Genomic DNA, 14,702 nt, shown 5'->3' with positions numbered 1-14,702 from the left:
GCAAAATGGTTGAGCCAACATTGAGAGAGGAGAAATTATGCCTTACCTTTCTTTTCTTTAGTCATCGAAATCTTTCTGCAATCCCCACCCTTGGAAGACCTCAGCCTAGAGTCCTGAGTGTGCGCTGTGTTCTCTCAGCTGCTCTACACAATAAAAACAAAACTATTTTTTTCTGATTTGTAGCTAGATTTGGCTTTTCCCTGGTGTACATAGGGTAGTGAGAGCCACTCTGTGGTGGTTTGCTCACTGGCTGCTCATTGCGGGTGCAGTAGTTGATTGGGGCATGGGTGCATTACAAAGGGGCTTTCTGCTTTGGCAGATACATACTGGAATCTTCCAGGGGGTACCACAGCTTATTACCGGTGATGTCACTGGTAGAATTCAATCTCTTCTCTACCTCCACCTTCTGGTAGGAAGGGATAACAACCCATTTGTGCAGAACAGTTTCACTGACTAAAGAAAAGAAAATTATCAGGTGAGGCATAACTTCTCCTTGGAGAATCTCAGACAGATTGCTGATGCTTGTTGGTATACTTTAAGTGTGAAGACAAATGCATTCCATCAAATATTTGCTATTAAAAATAAGTTGCTTGAACTTTGTGCTCATACTGAGACCTAAATCAAGACCACGGTAGAAAAAGATGTAAAAGATTGCCCACAGAAACTTTGGATTAAGTAAAATGCTTGTCTTCTTGAATCAACTGACAGCGTTTCTGTATAATATAGTAGTTTCTGTTAGGGCTGTCTTTGTCTGTAATAGGCTAGTTACCAATCTAAGCCTTCAGTTTCACAAATTGCGGCTTTGGATTTTCATGAGCCCTTGACCCATTTGTGTACTCTCATGCAACCAAAGTGGCCCCCTTTACTTAAGTCCAACAATTCTGATTTCCAGAGATCTGTCACTAAGGATCTTTATATACCATGATTGGCATTTGCACACAGCATAACAGTTAATAATATGCCAAAATAAAAAGAAGGGTGATAAGAGGGGAGAAAAGAACATAAGTGCGGGAGGTCAGGAGCAAGGATGGGCTCTGGAAGGGAGTGAGGAAGATGGTAAGATGAACCACAATGCATAGGGCTTTAACCTGTCTAAAGCAAACATTGCAAGCACGGTAAGCTTAACTTTGTGCATTGGGCCCTGAGAGCACTGACTGCAGTGAATGGAAGAGAGACCAGGCATCACTAACTGAAGCACATGTGCTGTGCCTCCTGTCCCCTCACCAGGACAGAGAGGCATTGAGCAGTCTCATGACTATTACATGAATGATGAAGCTAGGATACATATGGTGAGGCATAGAGAAGCCATAATGGAAGTAAGAGAGCAATGTCTTTTCATGTGCCTAATTATACTTTGGTAAGAGGTACTAATACAAATTACAGTAAATGTGATTGGTCTGTGTATATAAAATAGAAAGAAATATGCTAACACTGCATACAGAGGCTGAGCAAAAACTGTACAACTTTCTCCTGCAGAATATGATCACAGGAACATCGCAGATGGATGGGTGTATTCTGGTTGTTGCAGCTACAGATGGACAAATGCCTCAGACCAGAGAGCACTTACTGCTGGCAAAACAGGTAACATGTGCCAGTGAGTGTAAACTGAGAGCACCATCTTGTTTACTATCTCTTTGTTAGACCAGTCCAGACAAGCAGGTTGTGTCGTTTTCCTATCAGCAGATGGAGGTAGAGAAACTGAAACTTTCCAGTAGTATCACTGGTATAAGGGCTGGTGCAGCCTGTAAGTCTCCAGTATTTTCTCTCCCTCCAGCAAATGGTAGGTCTGGTCTGGTGCTGCAAGTCCCTTATTTCAGCCTGACTCCCCAAGCCAGTCCACAGCCTTTATCTTCAAGGTAAGAGTCCTTGACCTGGTGGTTCAGGCTGTGGTCCTTACCCTAGTGGAGCGCAGAGGTGATGTACTCGCTACAGCCCTTGGCCGTAGCACGTAGGCTTTAGCCTGGTGAGGTGCCTAGCGAGGGGGGGGGAGGGGTCTGGGGTCCTCTCCTCCCAAAGAGCTTCCCTGTAGCAAATTTTAAGAATGGAATTTTAATTGTTTATGCTTTATTTTTCTGTTTGTCAGGGGGAGTAATTATTTTTTAAGAAGTTTGAGAAGTCCACACACAGCAGATCTCAGCACCAGGAGACATCAAGCAAAACCTGGGGTGGGGGAGGGGCCCACTGCAATGCACCAGGACTCTGACCTTGGGGGGAGGGAGGTTGGAGCATCTGACTATGGCAGTTACATACCTGGCAGCCACCACTGCACTGCCTACAGGAGCTGGCGTCTCAGTATTGCCACCTGCTTCGTCTGCAAAATTTTGTATTCTAAATCTTGGTGTTTCAGCTCTGGTGGAGTCGGTGGTGCCAGGGGTGAGGGGAGGAGGCATATGGCAGAAGGAGGGTGTGTTGTTTTTGGCAGGAGAAGCAGTTATTTTGCCACTATGTTGTATTTCTTGTTTAAAAACATAGCCAATTCCTGTGAACCTCAAGGAATTGGCTATGTTTTGAAACAGTCAGTTTTCCCCTACCTTTCCCCTGGGCATCCAACTTATCAGTTCCGAGGAAGTGGTGCGAGGCCATGGGAGTTTTTTTGGCCAGTCCTTGTTTAGAATTTACTTCCATATCATCATGCTGATCAATCCATAGACTGGTGGGTTGTGTCCATCTACCAGCAGGTGGAGATAGAGAGCAATCCTTTTGCCTCCCTATATGTGGTCATGTGCTGCCGGAAACTCCTCAGTATGTTCTCTATCTCAGCAGGTGGTGGTCACACACAGCAGCAGCTCTGGCTAGGTCTCCAAGCCTAATTTTTAGGTTTTGTTGAGTACCTGGGGTTGAGGGCTCTTCTTGAGCATGTGCAAACCTGGTGGTGCCAGGTCCCTCCTTTTCTCCCCCCTCCCGCTGGCTCCGTTTAAAAAAAAAAAAAAAATTTTGAACGTCCTTTAAGGGCGTTTATTTCAACGTTTATATCAGCTTTTATTGCAGCTGCTCACTGGGACACCAGTTCGTTACAGCTCGGAGCGAGAAGCAGGTAATTTTACCTTTTTATAGCGGGCAGGGGGTTCCCCGTTCTGTCTCCACGTGGCTTATGGCGTCGGAGGGCGAGGGCGCGAAGATTCGCTCCCCGGACCGCATGTGTGCGTCTAGCGGGGATGCGGGGTTTTCAAAGCCTGAATCGCCTTTGTTGGGCATCAGTTTGGAGTCCGGTCAGTGTCCCGGTTCTTCCTCCGGTGCGGCGGTTTTTCCCGCCATAAGCGCCCATCCCCCGCTGCTTGCCCACTCCATGTTGGCCGGCCACTCTGCTCGGACGGCTTCTTCTTGGGCCGTCCTCGAGGTGGGAGATGTTAATGCTATGGTCGCCCTTGATTCGGGCGACGGCAAGAAAGCGGCCAAAGTTAAGCGCCGTTCTTCCCGCGCGGCTCCTCGGAGTTTCGCGCCGGACGCCATTTTGGATGCGCAGCATGTTCCTCCCCCGCTCTTGTGAGCGCCGGTTGAGGGCGCGTCTAGGGCCGTGGCCCAGGCGGCAGAAGTCCACAGTCTAGGGGATTTCTCCCCTGAGTTCATTTTGCTGCTGCATCAGGCTTTTCTTATGATAAACGCTGCCCCGGCTCCCCCCTCTGATCAAGGGGCTGAGGCCTCCGGAAGCAAACTCCCTCGGGTGGACTTCCAGGCCCTAGAGGACTCGGTCTCCTCTGATGTAGATGAGGGCAGCGTATCTGAGGTCTCCCAACGGTCCTTTGGGGATTCCTTGGAGGAGACAGATTACCGCTCGGTTGGAGCGGATGACCCCTCTGCAGCACGGATCTTTCGCTCAGAGGATTTGTCCAACCTGTTAGTGCAGGCCATGAGCATTTTGAAGAGTTCCTCTCCGGAGGATGTCTCTCCCTCAGCCTCTGTTGGCTCTGCCATTATGCGGGGGACTAAGCGCCCGCCTAGAACCTTCCACGTGCATGAATGCACACCTTGATTTCGGCTCAATGGAATTTCCCAGAAGCGAGCCTTAAAGTGGCTAGGGCTATGTCCCGCCTCTATCCTCTGCCTGAAGGTGAACGGGAGGCCTTTCTTGGGCCTACCGTGGAATCTTTAATCACTGCGGTGACTAAGAAAACGGCGTTGCCGGTGGAAGGTGGCACGGCCTTAAAGGACGCCCAAGACAGGAGTTTGGAGGCGGCTTTAAAGTCGTCCTTCGAGGCGGCTGCTTTAAGTTTACAGGCCTCAATTTGTGGCTCCTATGTGGCCAGGGCGTGCCTGACGCTTGCGCAGCGGGCTTCCCCCTCGGATCCTTCCTTGAGGGCTGATTGGCCAGCCCTGGAATCGGGCTTGGCCTACTTGGCAAGCTGGCTGTATGATGTCTTGAGAGCCTCGGCTAAAGGTATGGCTCAGACGGTCTCTGCACGGCGTTGGCTTTGGCTGAAGCATTGGTCTGCTGACCACGCCTCTAAGTCTCGCCTGGCTAAGTTGCCTTTTAAAGGCAAGCTGCTCTTTGGGGTCAAGCTGGACAAAATTGTGACCGATCTCAGCACGTGTAAGGGCAAGAGGTTACCGGAGGTCAGGGCTCGGGCCAGTGGTGCTCGCCCCGGTTCCTCCAAAGGACGGTTTCAGGAAGCCCGTCGGTATTGCCCGGGCAAGTCGGGCTCCTCTGCCCCCTCTTCCTTCAAGAGGAACTTCTCCCCCAAGCAGCATTCCTTTCGCAGAGACCGCCGTCCCGGAGGTGCGTCCTCCGGTCCTCCCCCAGGGTCTCGTACCCAATGACGGGGCCCTGGTCCATGGCCCAGTGCAGATTGGAGGACGCCAGTCTTAGTTTCTGGGCGAGTGGACCAGGGTAACTTCAGACGCTTGGGTGCTGGAAGTCATCAGAGACGGTTACAAGCTAGAGTTCTGCCGACCCTTAAGAAACGGGTTTGTGCACTCTCCCTGCAAGTCTCCGGTCAAAGCTGTGGCAGTGCAGCAGACTTTGGACAATCTGATCCGCCTGGGTGCGGTCGTTCCGGTGCCAGAAGATCAGCTTGGCAAGGGACGTTACTCCATTTACTTTGTGGTACCAAAGAAAGGAGGTTCTGTACGGCCTATCCTCGACCTTAAAGTGGTCAATCGGGCCTTGAAAGTTCGGCACTTTCGAATGGAGACTCTCCGCTCTGTTATAGCGGCAGTGAAGGCAGGGGAGTTCCTGGCATCCTTGGACATCAAGGAAGCTTACTTGCATATTCCCATCTGGCCTCCTCATCAACACTTTCTGCGTTTTGCAGTCCTGGGCCGACACTTCCAGTTCAGAGCCCTCCCATTCAGGTTGGCTACTGCTCCGCGGACCTTCTCCAAAGTAATGGTGGTCATCGCGGCCTTCCTACGAAAGGAAGGAGTACAAGTCCATCCTTATCTGGATGACTGGTTGATCCGAGCCCCCTCTTATGCAGAGTGCGGCAGAGCTGTAGACCGGGTGATTGCTCTTTTGAGCTCCCTGGGGTGGATCATCAACTGGGAGAAAAGCCAGCTGCGCTCGACTCAGTCCCTGGAATATCTGGGAGTTCGTTTCCACACCCAAGTGGGCAGAGTGTTCCTGCCGGACAATCGGATTGTCAAGCTTCAGGCTCAGGTGGACCAGTTCCTAGTAGCCTCTCCTCTTCGGGCTTGGGACTATGTGCAGCTGTTGGGCTCTATGACGGCCACGATGGAAGTAGTGCCCTGGCCAGGGCTCATATGAGACCACTACAACTCTCTCTGCTGCAGCGCTGGACTCCAGTGTCGGAGGATTACGCTGTTCGCCTTCCCTTGGACACAGCGGTGCGCAAGGCGCTGAGCTGGTGGCTGAGGACAGACAAGTTGTCCGCAGGGATGCCTCTTTTGACCCCGGAGTGGGTTGTCGTCACGACGGACGCTTCTTTGACGAGCTGGGGAGCCCACTGCTTGGGAAGGACAGCGCAGGGGCTTTGGTCTCCTGCAGAGGCAGAGTGGTCTATCAACCTCCTGGAACTCAGAGCCATTCGGTTGGCGCTTTTGGAGTTTCTCCCCGTACTGGCGTTGAAGCCAGTACGGGTCCTGTCGGACAATGCCACGGCTGTGGCCTATGTCAATCGCCAGGGAGGTACCAAGAGCGCCCCTCTAGCCAAGGAAGCCATGAATCTATGCCAGTGGGCGGAAGCGAACCTGGAACAGCTATCGGCGGCCCGTATTGCCGGAGTCATGAATGTCAAGGCGGACTTTCTCAGTCGCCATACCTTGGATCCCGGAGAGTGGCAGCTATTGGCTCAGGCGTTCTTGGACATCACGAAGCGCTGGGGCCAGCCGAGCCTAGATCTGATGGCGTCATCGGCCAATTGCCAAGTGCCGCGCTTTTTCAGCAGAGGACGGGACCCTCGATCTCTGGGAGTAGATGCTCTTCTCCAACAGTGGCCGACACAGGAGCTTCTCTATGTGTTCCCGCCCTGGCCCATGTTGGGCAGGGTACTAGACCGGGTGGCAAAGCATCCGGGCCGGATAATCCTGGTGGGTCCGGACTGGCCTAGACGTCCCTGGTATGCGGACTTGATCAGGCTCTCGGTGGACGACCCTCTGCGGCTGCCAGTGGAGCAGGGCCTGTTGCATCAGGGTCCCGTGGTGATGGAGGATCCCTCTCCCTTTGGTCTTACGGCCTGGCTATTGAGCGGCAGCGTCTGAGGAAGAAGGGTTTCTCAGACAAGGTCATCGCCACTATGCTGAGAGCGAGGAAGCGCTCTACTTCTACTGCTTACGCCAGGGTTTGGCGTACCTTTGCATCGTGGTGTGAGGCAGGCTCACTTTCTCCCTTCACTGCTCCAATTTTTTCAGTGCTGGCGTTCCTGCAAGAAGGTCTGGAGAAAGGCCTGTCGCTCAGTTCCCTTAAAGTCCAGGTAGCGGCTCTGGCTTGCTTCAGGGGTCGCCTGAAGGGTGCTTCCTTGGCCTTGCAGCCAGATGTGGTGCGCTTTCTCAAGGGAGTTAATCACCTACGCCCTCCTCTGCGCTCGGTGGTGCCTGCGTGGAATCTCAATTTGGTGCTAAGAGCCTTGCAGAAGCCGCCTTTTGAACCCTTGTCGAGGGCATCTCTGAAAGGATTGACGTTGAAAGCAGTCTTTTTGGTGGCTATCACTTCAGCCATACGAGTTTCCGAGCTCCAGGCGCTATCATGTCAGGAACCCTTCCTGCAGTTCACTGAGGCAGGAGTGTCTATTCGCACGGTGCCTTCCTTCCTGCCCAAGATTGTTTCTCGCTTCCATGTGAATCAGCAGCTCTGCCTACCCTCCTTTCTTAGGGAGGACTACCCAGAGGAGTACTCTGCTCTCAGATATCTAGATGTGAGACGAGTCATCATCAGATACTTGGAAGTGACCAATGATTTCCGGAAGTCGGATCATCTGTGCTGTTCGCAGGTCCTCGTAAGGGTCTGCAGGCTGCCAAGCCTACAGTAGCACGATGGGTCAAGGAAACCATTGCAGCGGCTTATGTGGCCACGGGGAAGATGCCGCCTATCCAGCTGAAGGCTCACTCCACTAGAGCGCAGGCGGCCTCGATGGCAGAGGCCGGGTCCGTCTCCTTGGAAGAGGTTTGCAAGGCGGCAACTTGGGCATCGGCTCATACCTTCTCCAGGCATTACCGCTTGACTGTGGCTGCTCGGGCGGAGGCCCGGTTTGGAGCTTCAGTGTTGCGGTCAGGGATTTCTATGTCCCGCCCTGGGTGAGTACTGCTTCGGTACATCCCACCAGTCTATGGATTGATCAGCATGATGATATGGAAGGTAAAATTATGTATCATACCTGATAATTTTCTTTCCATTAATCATAGCTGATCAATCCATAGCCCCTACATAAGTACATAAGTAGTGCCATACTGGGAAAGACCAAAGGTCCATCTAGCCCAGCATCCTGTCACCGACAGTGGCCAATCCAGGTCAAGGGCACCTGGCACGCTCCCCAAACGTAAAAACATTCCAGACAAGTTATACCTAAAAATGCGGAATTTTTCCAAGTCCATTTAATAGCGGTCTATGGACTTGTCCTTTAGGAATCTATCTAACCCCTTTTTAAACTCCGTCAAGCTAACCGCCCGTACCACGTTCTCCGGCAATGAATTCCAGAGTCTAATTACACGTTGGGTGAAGAAAAATTTTCTCCGATTCGTTTTAAATTTACCACACTGTAGCTTCAACTCATGCCCTCTAGTCCTAGTATTTTTGGATAGCGTGAACAGTCGCTTCACATCCACCCGATCCATTCCACTCATTATTTTATACACTTCTATCATATCTCCCCTCAGCCGTCTCTTCTCCAAGCTGAAAAGCCCTAGCCTTCTCAGCCTCTCTTCATAGGAAAGTCGTCCCATCCCCACTATCATTTTCGTCGCCCTTCGCTGTACCTTTTCCAATTCTACTATATCTTTTTTGAGATACGGAGACCAGTACTGAACACAATACTCCAGGTGCGGTCGCACCATGGAGCGATACAACGGCATTATAACATCCGCACACCTGGACTCCATACCCTTCCTAATAACACCCAACATTCTATTCGCTTTCCTAGCCGCAGCAGCACACTGAGCAGAAGGTTTCAGCGTATCATCGACGACGACACCCAGATCCCTTTCTTGATCCGTAACTCCTAACGCGGAACCTTGCAAGACGTAGCTATAATTCGGGTTCCTCTTACCCACATGCATCACTTTGCACTTGTCAACATTGAACTTCATCTGCCACTTGCACGCCCATTCTCCCAGTCTCGCAAGGTCCTCCTGTAATCGTTCACATTCCTCCTGCGACTTGACGACCCTGAATAATTTTGTGTCATCGGCGAATTTAATTACCTCACTAGTTATTCCCATCTCTAGGTCATTTATAAATACATTAAAAAGCAACGGACCCAGCACAGACCCCTGCGGGACCCCACTAACTACCCTCCTCCACTGAGAATACTGGCCACGCAATCCTACCCTCCCAGATATCTGTACTGTTTATATTCTGGTTGCATTTCAGGTTCAAGTTTAGTCTTCAGTTCCTGTTCAGGAGGACTTTGTGTTCAAGTTTTTTCAATTGGATTCTTCAGGAGTTGAGACGATTTTGTGTTACAGTGAGCTGCTGCATTCCTCTCCCCTCCGTTTTACGGGGCTGGATTGAGACCTAAATTCTGCTGGCGCTCCCTCCCGCTTCATGCGGCTGTAGGGCAGCTTTGTACCCCTCCTGCTTCGGCGGTGTTAGGGTCAGTCAGCTCTTCCCGCGGTTGCGGTTGCAGGATAAGCCAGATCCCCCCTCCGCATGGCGGGTGTGGTGTCCCTCCCCCGCTCCGCGGGGATGAGCTGGACGGATTCCCCTCCCCCACTTGTGTGGGGATGAGCTGGCTTAATTCGCCTCCCCCGTTTCGGTGGTGGTGAGCTGGGCAGAGTGTCCCTTTGTGGGTGTAATTCTCTAAGTGCTGAGTCCTGCGGATGGAGCTTTGATATCGACATTATGAGGAGTTTCCGGCAGCACATGACACATATAGGGAGGCAAAAGGATTGCTCTCTATCTCCACCTGCTGGTAGATGGACACAACCCACCAGTCTATGGATTGATCAGCTATGATTAATGGAAAGAAAATTATCAGGTATGATACATAATTTTACCTTGTTGGATGTCTGGTCCTCTATATATAAAATAAAACAAAAGGCGCCTTTTGTTTTATTTTATATATAGAGGACCAGACATCCAACATCTGCGCCTCGACATCTATATGTTACAATATTCACAAATTTGACCCCTGAGGCAGGCGCCTTGCTGCTGCCGAAACATGGCCCGTGTTGGGTCTTTTGCTAATAAAGTACTCCTGTTGTCCTAGTCTTGAAGGCCCAGTGTTGCTTTTTTTCTTTTGGTTCAAAGTAAAGTAACATTATTGAGAAGCCCTGTAATCGTAATATTGACTGTTCCAGAGCACTCTGAATGCCTATTTCTTATTATGCAAAATACTGTCTGAGAGTATTTCAGTAAACTCTGTTACGGTGCTGACATATTCAAATTCTTGAAATGTTTTTGGTGCTCTAGCTTCTGTTTCTCATGACAATGGTATTTCTGAGTTGCCTGGAAGTTGGATTGGAGTCAGGGCCCTTGTTCTGCTCTGCAGTTTTGACCATTCTGAGTTGTGACTTAGGGTTACCAGTTCAATTTGTGTTTTCAAAGTACTACGTCTGATTTGCGACCGGTATTTGGTGAGGGTCTGAATTTAGTTCCTAATTAACCAATTGTGTGTGTGTGGGGGGGGGGGGGGGGGTCAGGGCTTCTTAGAAACGGACAGATTAGATTTTTTTATTTTTTTTTATTTTTTTACATTTTGATAGAATAAACAGAAATGGATAGATTTGTAATTTAAAAAACGTAAGGTAGATGATGACAATGAATTTGGTATGGCTGGCACTAGTTCAGATAGTAGTAACGCATGCTGTATTAGTTATAAAACTGTCATGTGCTAGTACAATGAAGACTATTTGTCCTTTGGATTAATTTCACCTATAGAAGAAGTGCTGTGTCCCGAGTGTGGTGTTTGGGGTGAGAAACTGGCAAACCAAGCTATGGTTCCAAGTAAACAAAAGAGACACCTTCACACAAAGCATTCACATTTATGTGAGAAACCAGTTGATTATTTTAAAAGGGTTGTAGCTGATCAAACACGTCAGGCTAAACAATTTACCAAAATAATAACTCTTTCTGACAGAGTTCAAGAAGCAAGCTATGCCATTGCTGAAATTGTGGCAAAAAAGATGAAATCAAATATAATTGCAAGAAGTGTGCTTTTATGATTTTTACCTCTCTAGTTTTGCTTCTGACTCAGCCTTTTGGTGAATTGTGGCCATGTCAGGCATAAGTATTTATTTGGTTGAATTAAAGTTTTATTTTCTACCACTTACATCTTTCCTCTGTGGCCCTTGGTCAGCAGGGTCATTCAGAGAATAGTCAGACATCCTTTGCTTGTGAAACCTGATTGCTCCAGACTGGCCATATCAGCCCTGGAATGTGGATCTTATGGTCCTGGAATGTAGATCTTTCTGCATCTGCTTGTGGTGTCTCTACTCTTACTTCCATGGGAGCAAGGTCTGGAGCCTAATGGAAATAGAGCCTTATCCCTTTTGGCTTATGGCCTGGCCTTTGAGGGGCAGTGTTTAAAGCATAAAGGTTATTCAGCCTTGGTTATTTCTACCATTCTCAAGGCCCAGAAGAAGTCAACATCCTTGGGGTACGTCCACATATGGTGAACCTTTGAGCACTGCTGCACAGAGTGGTCTCTTCTGTGAGAGAGGGCGGGTTCCTGATATTTTTTTTGTATTTCTTACAGGGGGTCTGGAGATAAGGCTTGCCCTGAGTTCCTTAAAAGCTCAAGTGGCAGTTCTTTCCTGTTTCAGGGGTAAGATTCTCAGGGTCTTCCTAAACAGTGAATTTAGATATAGTTCACTTCTTGCAGGGAGTGAAGCAGCTTTGTCCCTTTTCCTTTGTCATGTTCTTTCACAGTAGGACCTTAAACTAGTTCTTAGAGTTCTTTTAGAACCTCTGTTAAAAGTCTCTGAGGGAGGTCACTTTAAAGGAGCTTAACTTGAATACTGTGTTCTGGTGGCCATACCTTCAGGCAGAAGGGTTTCAAAGCTTCAAGCCTTATGTAGAGATCATTCTTGGAGGATCTTCAGACTGTGCCTTTGTTCTCCCGAAGGTGTACTTCTATTTTATGTGAACTAGGCAGTGGTGCATCCAGTATTTTTGAGCCATAGTTAGTCATAGTCAGCCAAGAAGCTGCATAAGTTGGATGTGTGTAGAATTCTTTTTTGCTATTTGAAAGTGATTGAGTTTTGCTTGTTGGATCAGTTGTTTGTTCTGTTTCAGGGGCTGCATAAAGATTTGAGGGGCAAGGCCACTATTAAAGCAGTGAATATTTGTGGAAATCCAGTTAGTACATAAGTATTGCCAAACTGGGACAGACCAAAGGTCCATCAAGCCCAACATCCTGTTTCCAACAGTGGCCAATCCAGGTCACAGATACCTGGCAAGATCCCAAAGAAGTACAACATATTTTATGCTGCTTATCCCAGAAATAGTGGATTTTCCCCAAGTCCAATTTAATAATGGTCTATGGACTTTGTTGAGTGCCTGAAGACATTTGCAGGATGGCCATATAGTCAGCTTTTCATCCGTATGTGAAGCACCACAAGCTTGGTGTTCTTGGAAGGAGAAATGCTGCCTTTGGTACATAAAATGAAGATACAAACCTGTAACAGGTATTCTCTGAGGACAGCAGGCTGAACATTCTCACAGATGGGTCTTCGTCAGCCACGGCCAGGAGACCGGAACAATTTAGAAGAATCTCAAAGTGTTGAGAATGCTCCGTCGTGCGGGCCGAGCACACTGCACATGCACAAATGGCTTCCCGCCCACGACGCGAGCGTGTCCCATTCAGTTATATAAAAAGCATAAGTGAAAACTAGGACAACTCCAAGGGGAGGAGGGGAGGGATTGTGAGATGTTCAGCCTGCTCTCCTCGGAGAATACCTGCTACAGGTATGTATCTTCATTTTCTCCGAGGACAAGCAGGCTGAACATTCTCACAGATGGGGTATCCCTAGCCCTCAGGTTCACTCAAAACAAATAACATTGGTCAATTGGGCCTTGCAACGGCGAGGACATAAAGATTGACCTAAAAAGAAATGCAACTAAGTGAGAGTGCAGCCTGGAACAGAACAGAAATGGGCCTAGGAGGGTGGAGTTGGATTCTAAACCACGAACAAATTCTGCCCAAACCGACTGTCGCGTCGGGTATCCGGCTGAAGGCAGTAGTGAGATGTGAATGTGTGGACTGATGACCACGTTGCAGCCTTGCAAATCTCAATGGAGGCTGTCTTCTTTATGTGAGCCACTGACACAGCCATGGCTCTAACATTATGAGCTGAGACATGACCCTCTTAAGACAGCCCAGCTTGGGCATAAGTGAAGGAAATACAATCTGCTAGCCAATTAGAGATGGTGCGTTTTCCGATGGCGACTCCCCTCCTGTTGGGATCGAAAGAAACAAACAATTGGGCGGACTGTCTGTAGGGCTTTGTCCGCTCCACGTAAAAGGCCAATGCTCTCTTACAGTCCAAGGCGTGCAACTTGTCTTCACCAGAGCGGGTATGAGGACGGGGAAAGAATGTCGGCAAGACAATTGACTGGTTCAGATGGAACTCCAACACCACCTTTGGCAAGAACTTAGGGTGAGTGTGGAGGACTACTCTGTTGTGATGAAACTTGATATAAGGTGCATGCACTACCAGGGCTTGGAGCTCACTGACTCTACGAGCTGAAGTAACAGCCACCAAGAAAATGACCTTCCAGGTCACATACTTCAGACGGCAGGAATTCAGTGGCATGAAAGGAGCTTTCGTCAGCTGTGTGAGAAAGACGTTGAGAGCCCATGACACTGAAGGAGGTTTGACAGGGGGCTTTGACAAAAGCAAACCTCTCATGAAGCGAACCACTAAAGGCTGTCCAGAGATAGTGCTTATCATCACCGTGTAGAAGGTCAGCCTAATTGCACTAAGGTGAACCCTTACGGAGTTGGTCTTGAGACCAGACTCTGATAGGTGTAGAAGGTATTCAAGAAGGGTCCGTGTAGGACAAGAAAGAGGATCTAGGGCTCTGCTGTCACACCAGACGGCAAACCACCTCCATTTGAAAGAGTAACACCTTTTCGTGGAATCTTTCCTGGAAACAAGCAAGACTCGGGAGACACCTTCTGAAAGACCCAAGGAGGCAACTTTTTTTTTTTTTTTATATTTATGCATTTTCAAATATTACATTCATATTTATACAAATGCTAGAATCTGGAAATATTTAATTAACAAAATTATTCCTTTCCAAAAATTGGAAAGTATAGTTAATATATTGATAGTTAATATATTGACCACAATTGTTGAGAGGGACAAGATACAGGTAATTTATAAACAAAGTAAGAAATTAATGTAATCAGTCAGAAAGGGGAGCACATTAGGCACGCTAGTAGGTTTTAACAGCATTATCCTGTGAGTTTATTCAGGCAGAAACATTCCCTTTTTCCTTGGCAATTATATATTCTAGCATTTTCTTTGGATCAAGACATACATAATTTACGTTATTTATAGATACCAAACATCTACATAGATATTTCAACACTTATGTACCACCTAAGGCAAGAATTTTAGGTTTTAAATCCATAAACTCTCGCCTTCTTTTTTTGTGTATCTATTCAAATCAGGAAATATCTGAACTTTTTCACCAAAGAATTTAGCACTCATATGTCTAAAGTATAATCGAAATATATTATTTCTGTCTGGCTCAAAACAAATGAAACTAGAAGAGTTGTTCGTTGGGTTACCACTTCTAATGAGCTTTCCAAGAAATCAGTAATATTAAGTTCAAGTTGGGGTTCTGGAGCACGAAACTTGATTCCTGAAATATATTGAGCTCTAACGATGGGTGGGAAAACCCTCTGTTGGAATAGCTAGGACTTCCCCAAAGTATCTTTTAAGCTTATCAGTTGCAGGAATCAAGGGTGCTTTTGGAAAATTAAGGAACCTTAAATTGTTCCTTCTCCCTTGATTATCAAGCTATTCCTTGTCATCAAGCAGATGCAGCCATTATAGATGGGTTGTGTCCATCAACCAGCAGAGGGAGATAGAGAGCACACTTTTTCAGTGTCTCATACCAGCTTGCTCCACTGCCTCTCTTCAGT

At 48.2% G+C, this 14,702-nt stretch overlaps 1 protein-coding gene across 2 annotated transcripts in view; it reads left to right on the top strand.

Moving 5' to 3' along the window:
- The window catches only part of TUFM (Tu translation elongation factor, mitochondrial), a 143,220-nt gene that overhangs the window by 23,439 nt on the left and 105,079 nt on the right, over nt 1–14,702 (top strand). For both annotated transcript variants that reach the window (XM_030209431.1, XM_030209430.1), the window contains exon 5: nt 1,477–1,581. In XM_030209431.1, the coding sequence (XP_030065291.1) occupies nt 1,477–1,581 (105 nt within the window). The remainder of the gene's footprint in view (nt 1–1,476; nt 1,582–14,702) is intronic.

The sequence above is a fragment of the Microcaecilia unicolor genome, chromosome 7 (genome assembly GCF_901765095.1).
Source record: "Microcaecilia unicolor chromosome 7, aMicUni1.1, whole genome shotgun sequence".
NCBI classification, from domain to species: Eukaryota; Metazoa; Chordata; class Amphibia; order Gymnophiona; family Siphonopidae; genus Microcaecilia; species Microcaecilia unicolor.
The sequence above is the reverse complement of the archived record's forward strand: the minus strand, read 5'-3'. Positions and strand labels throughout refer to the sequence as shown.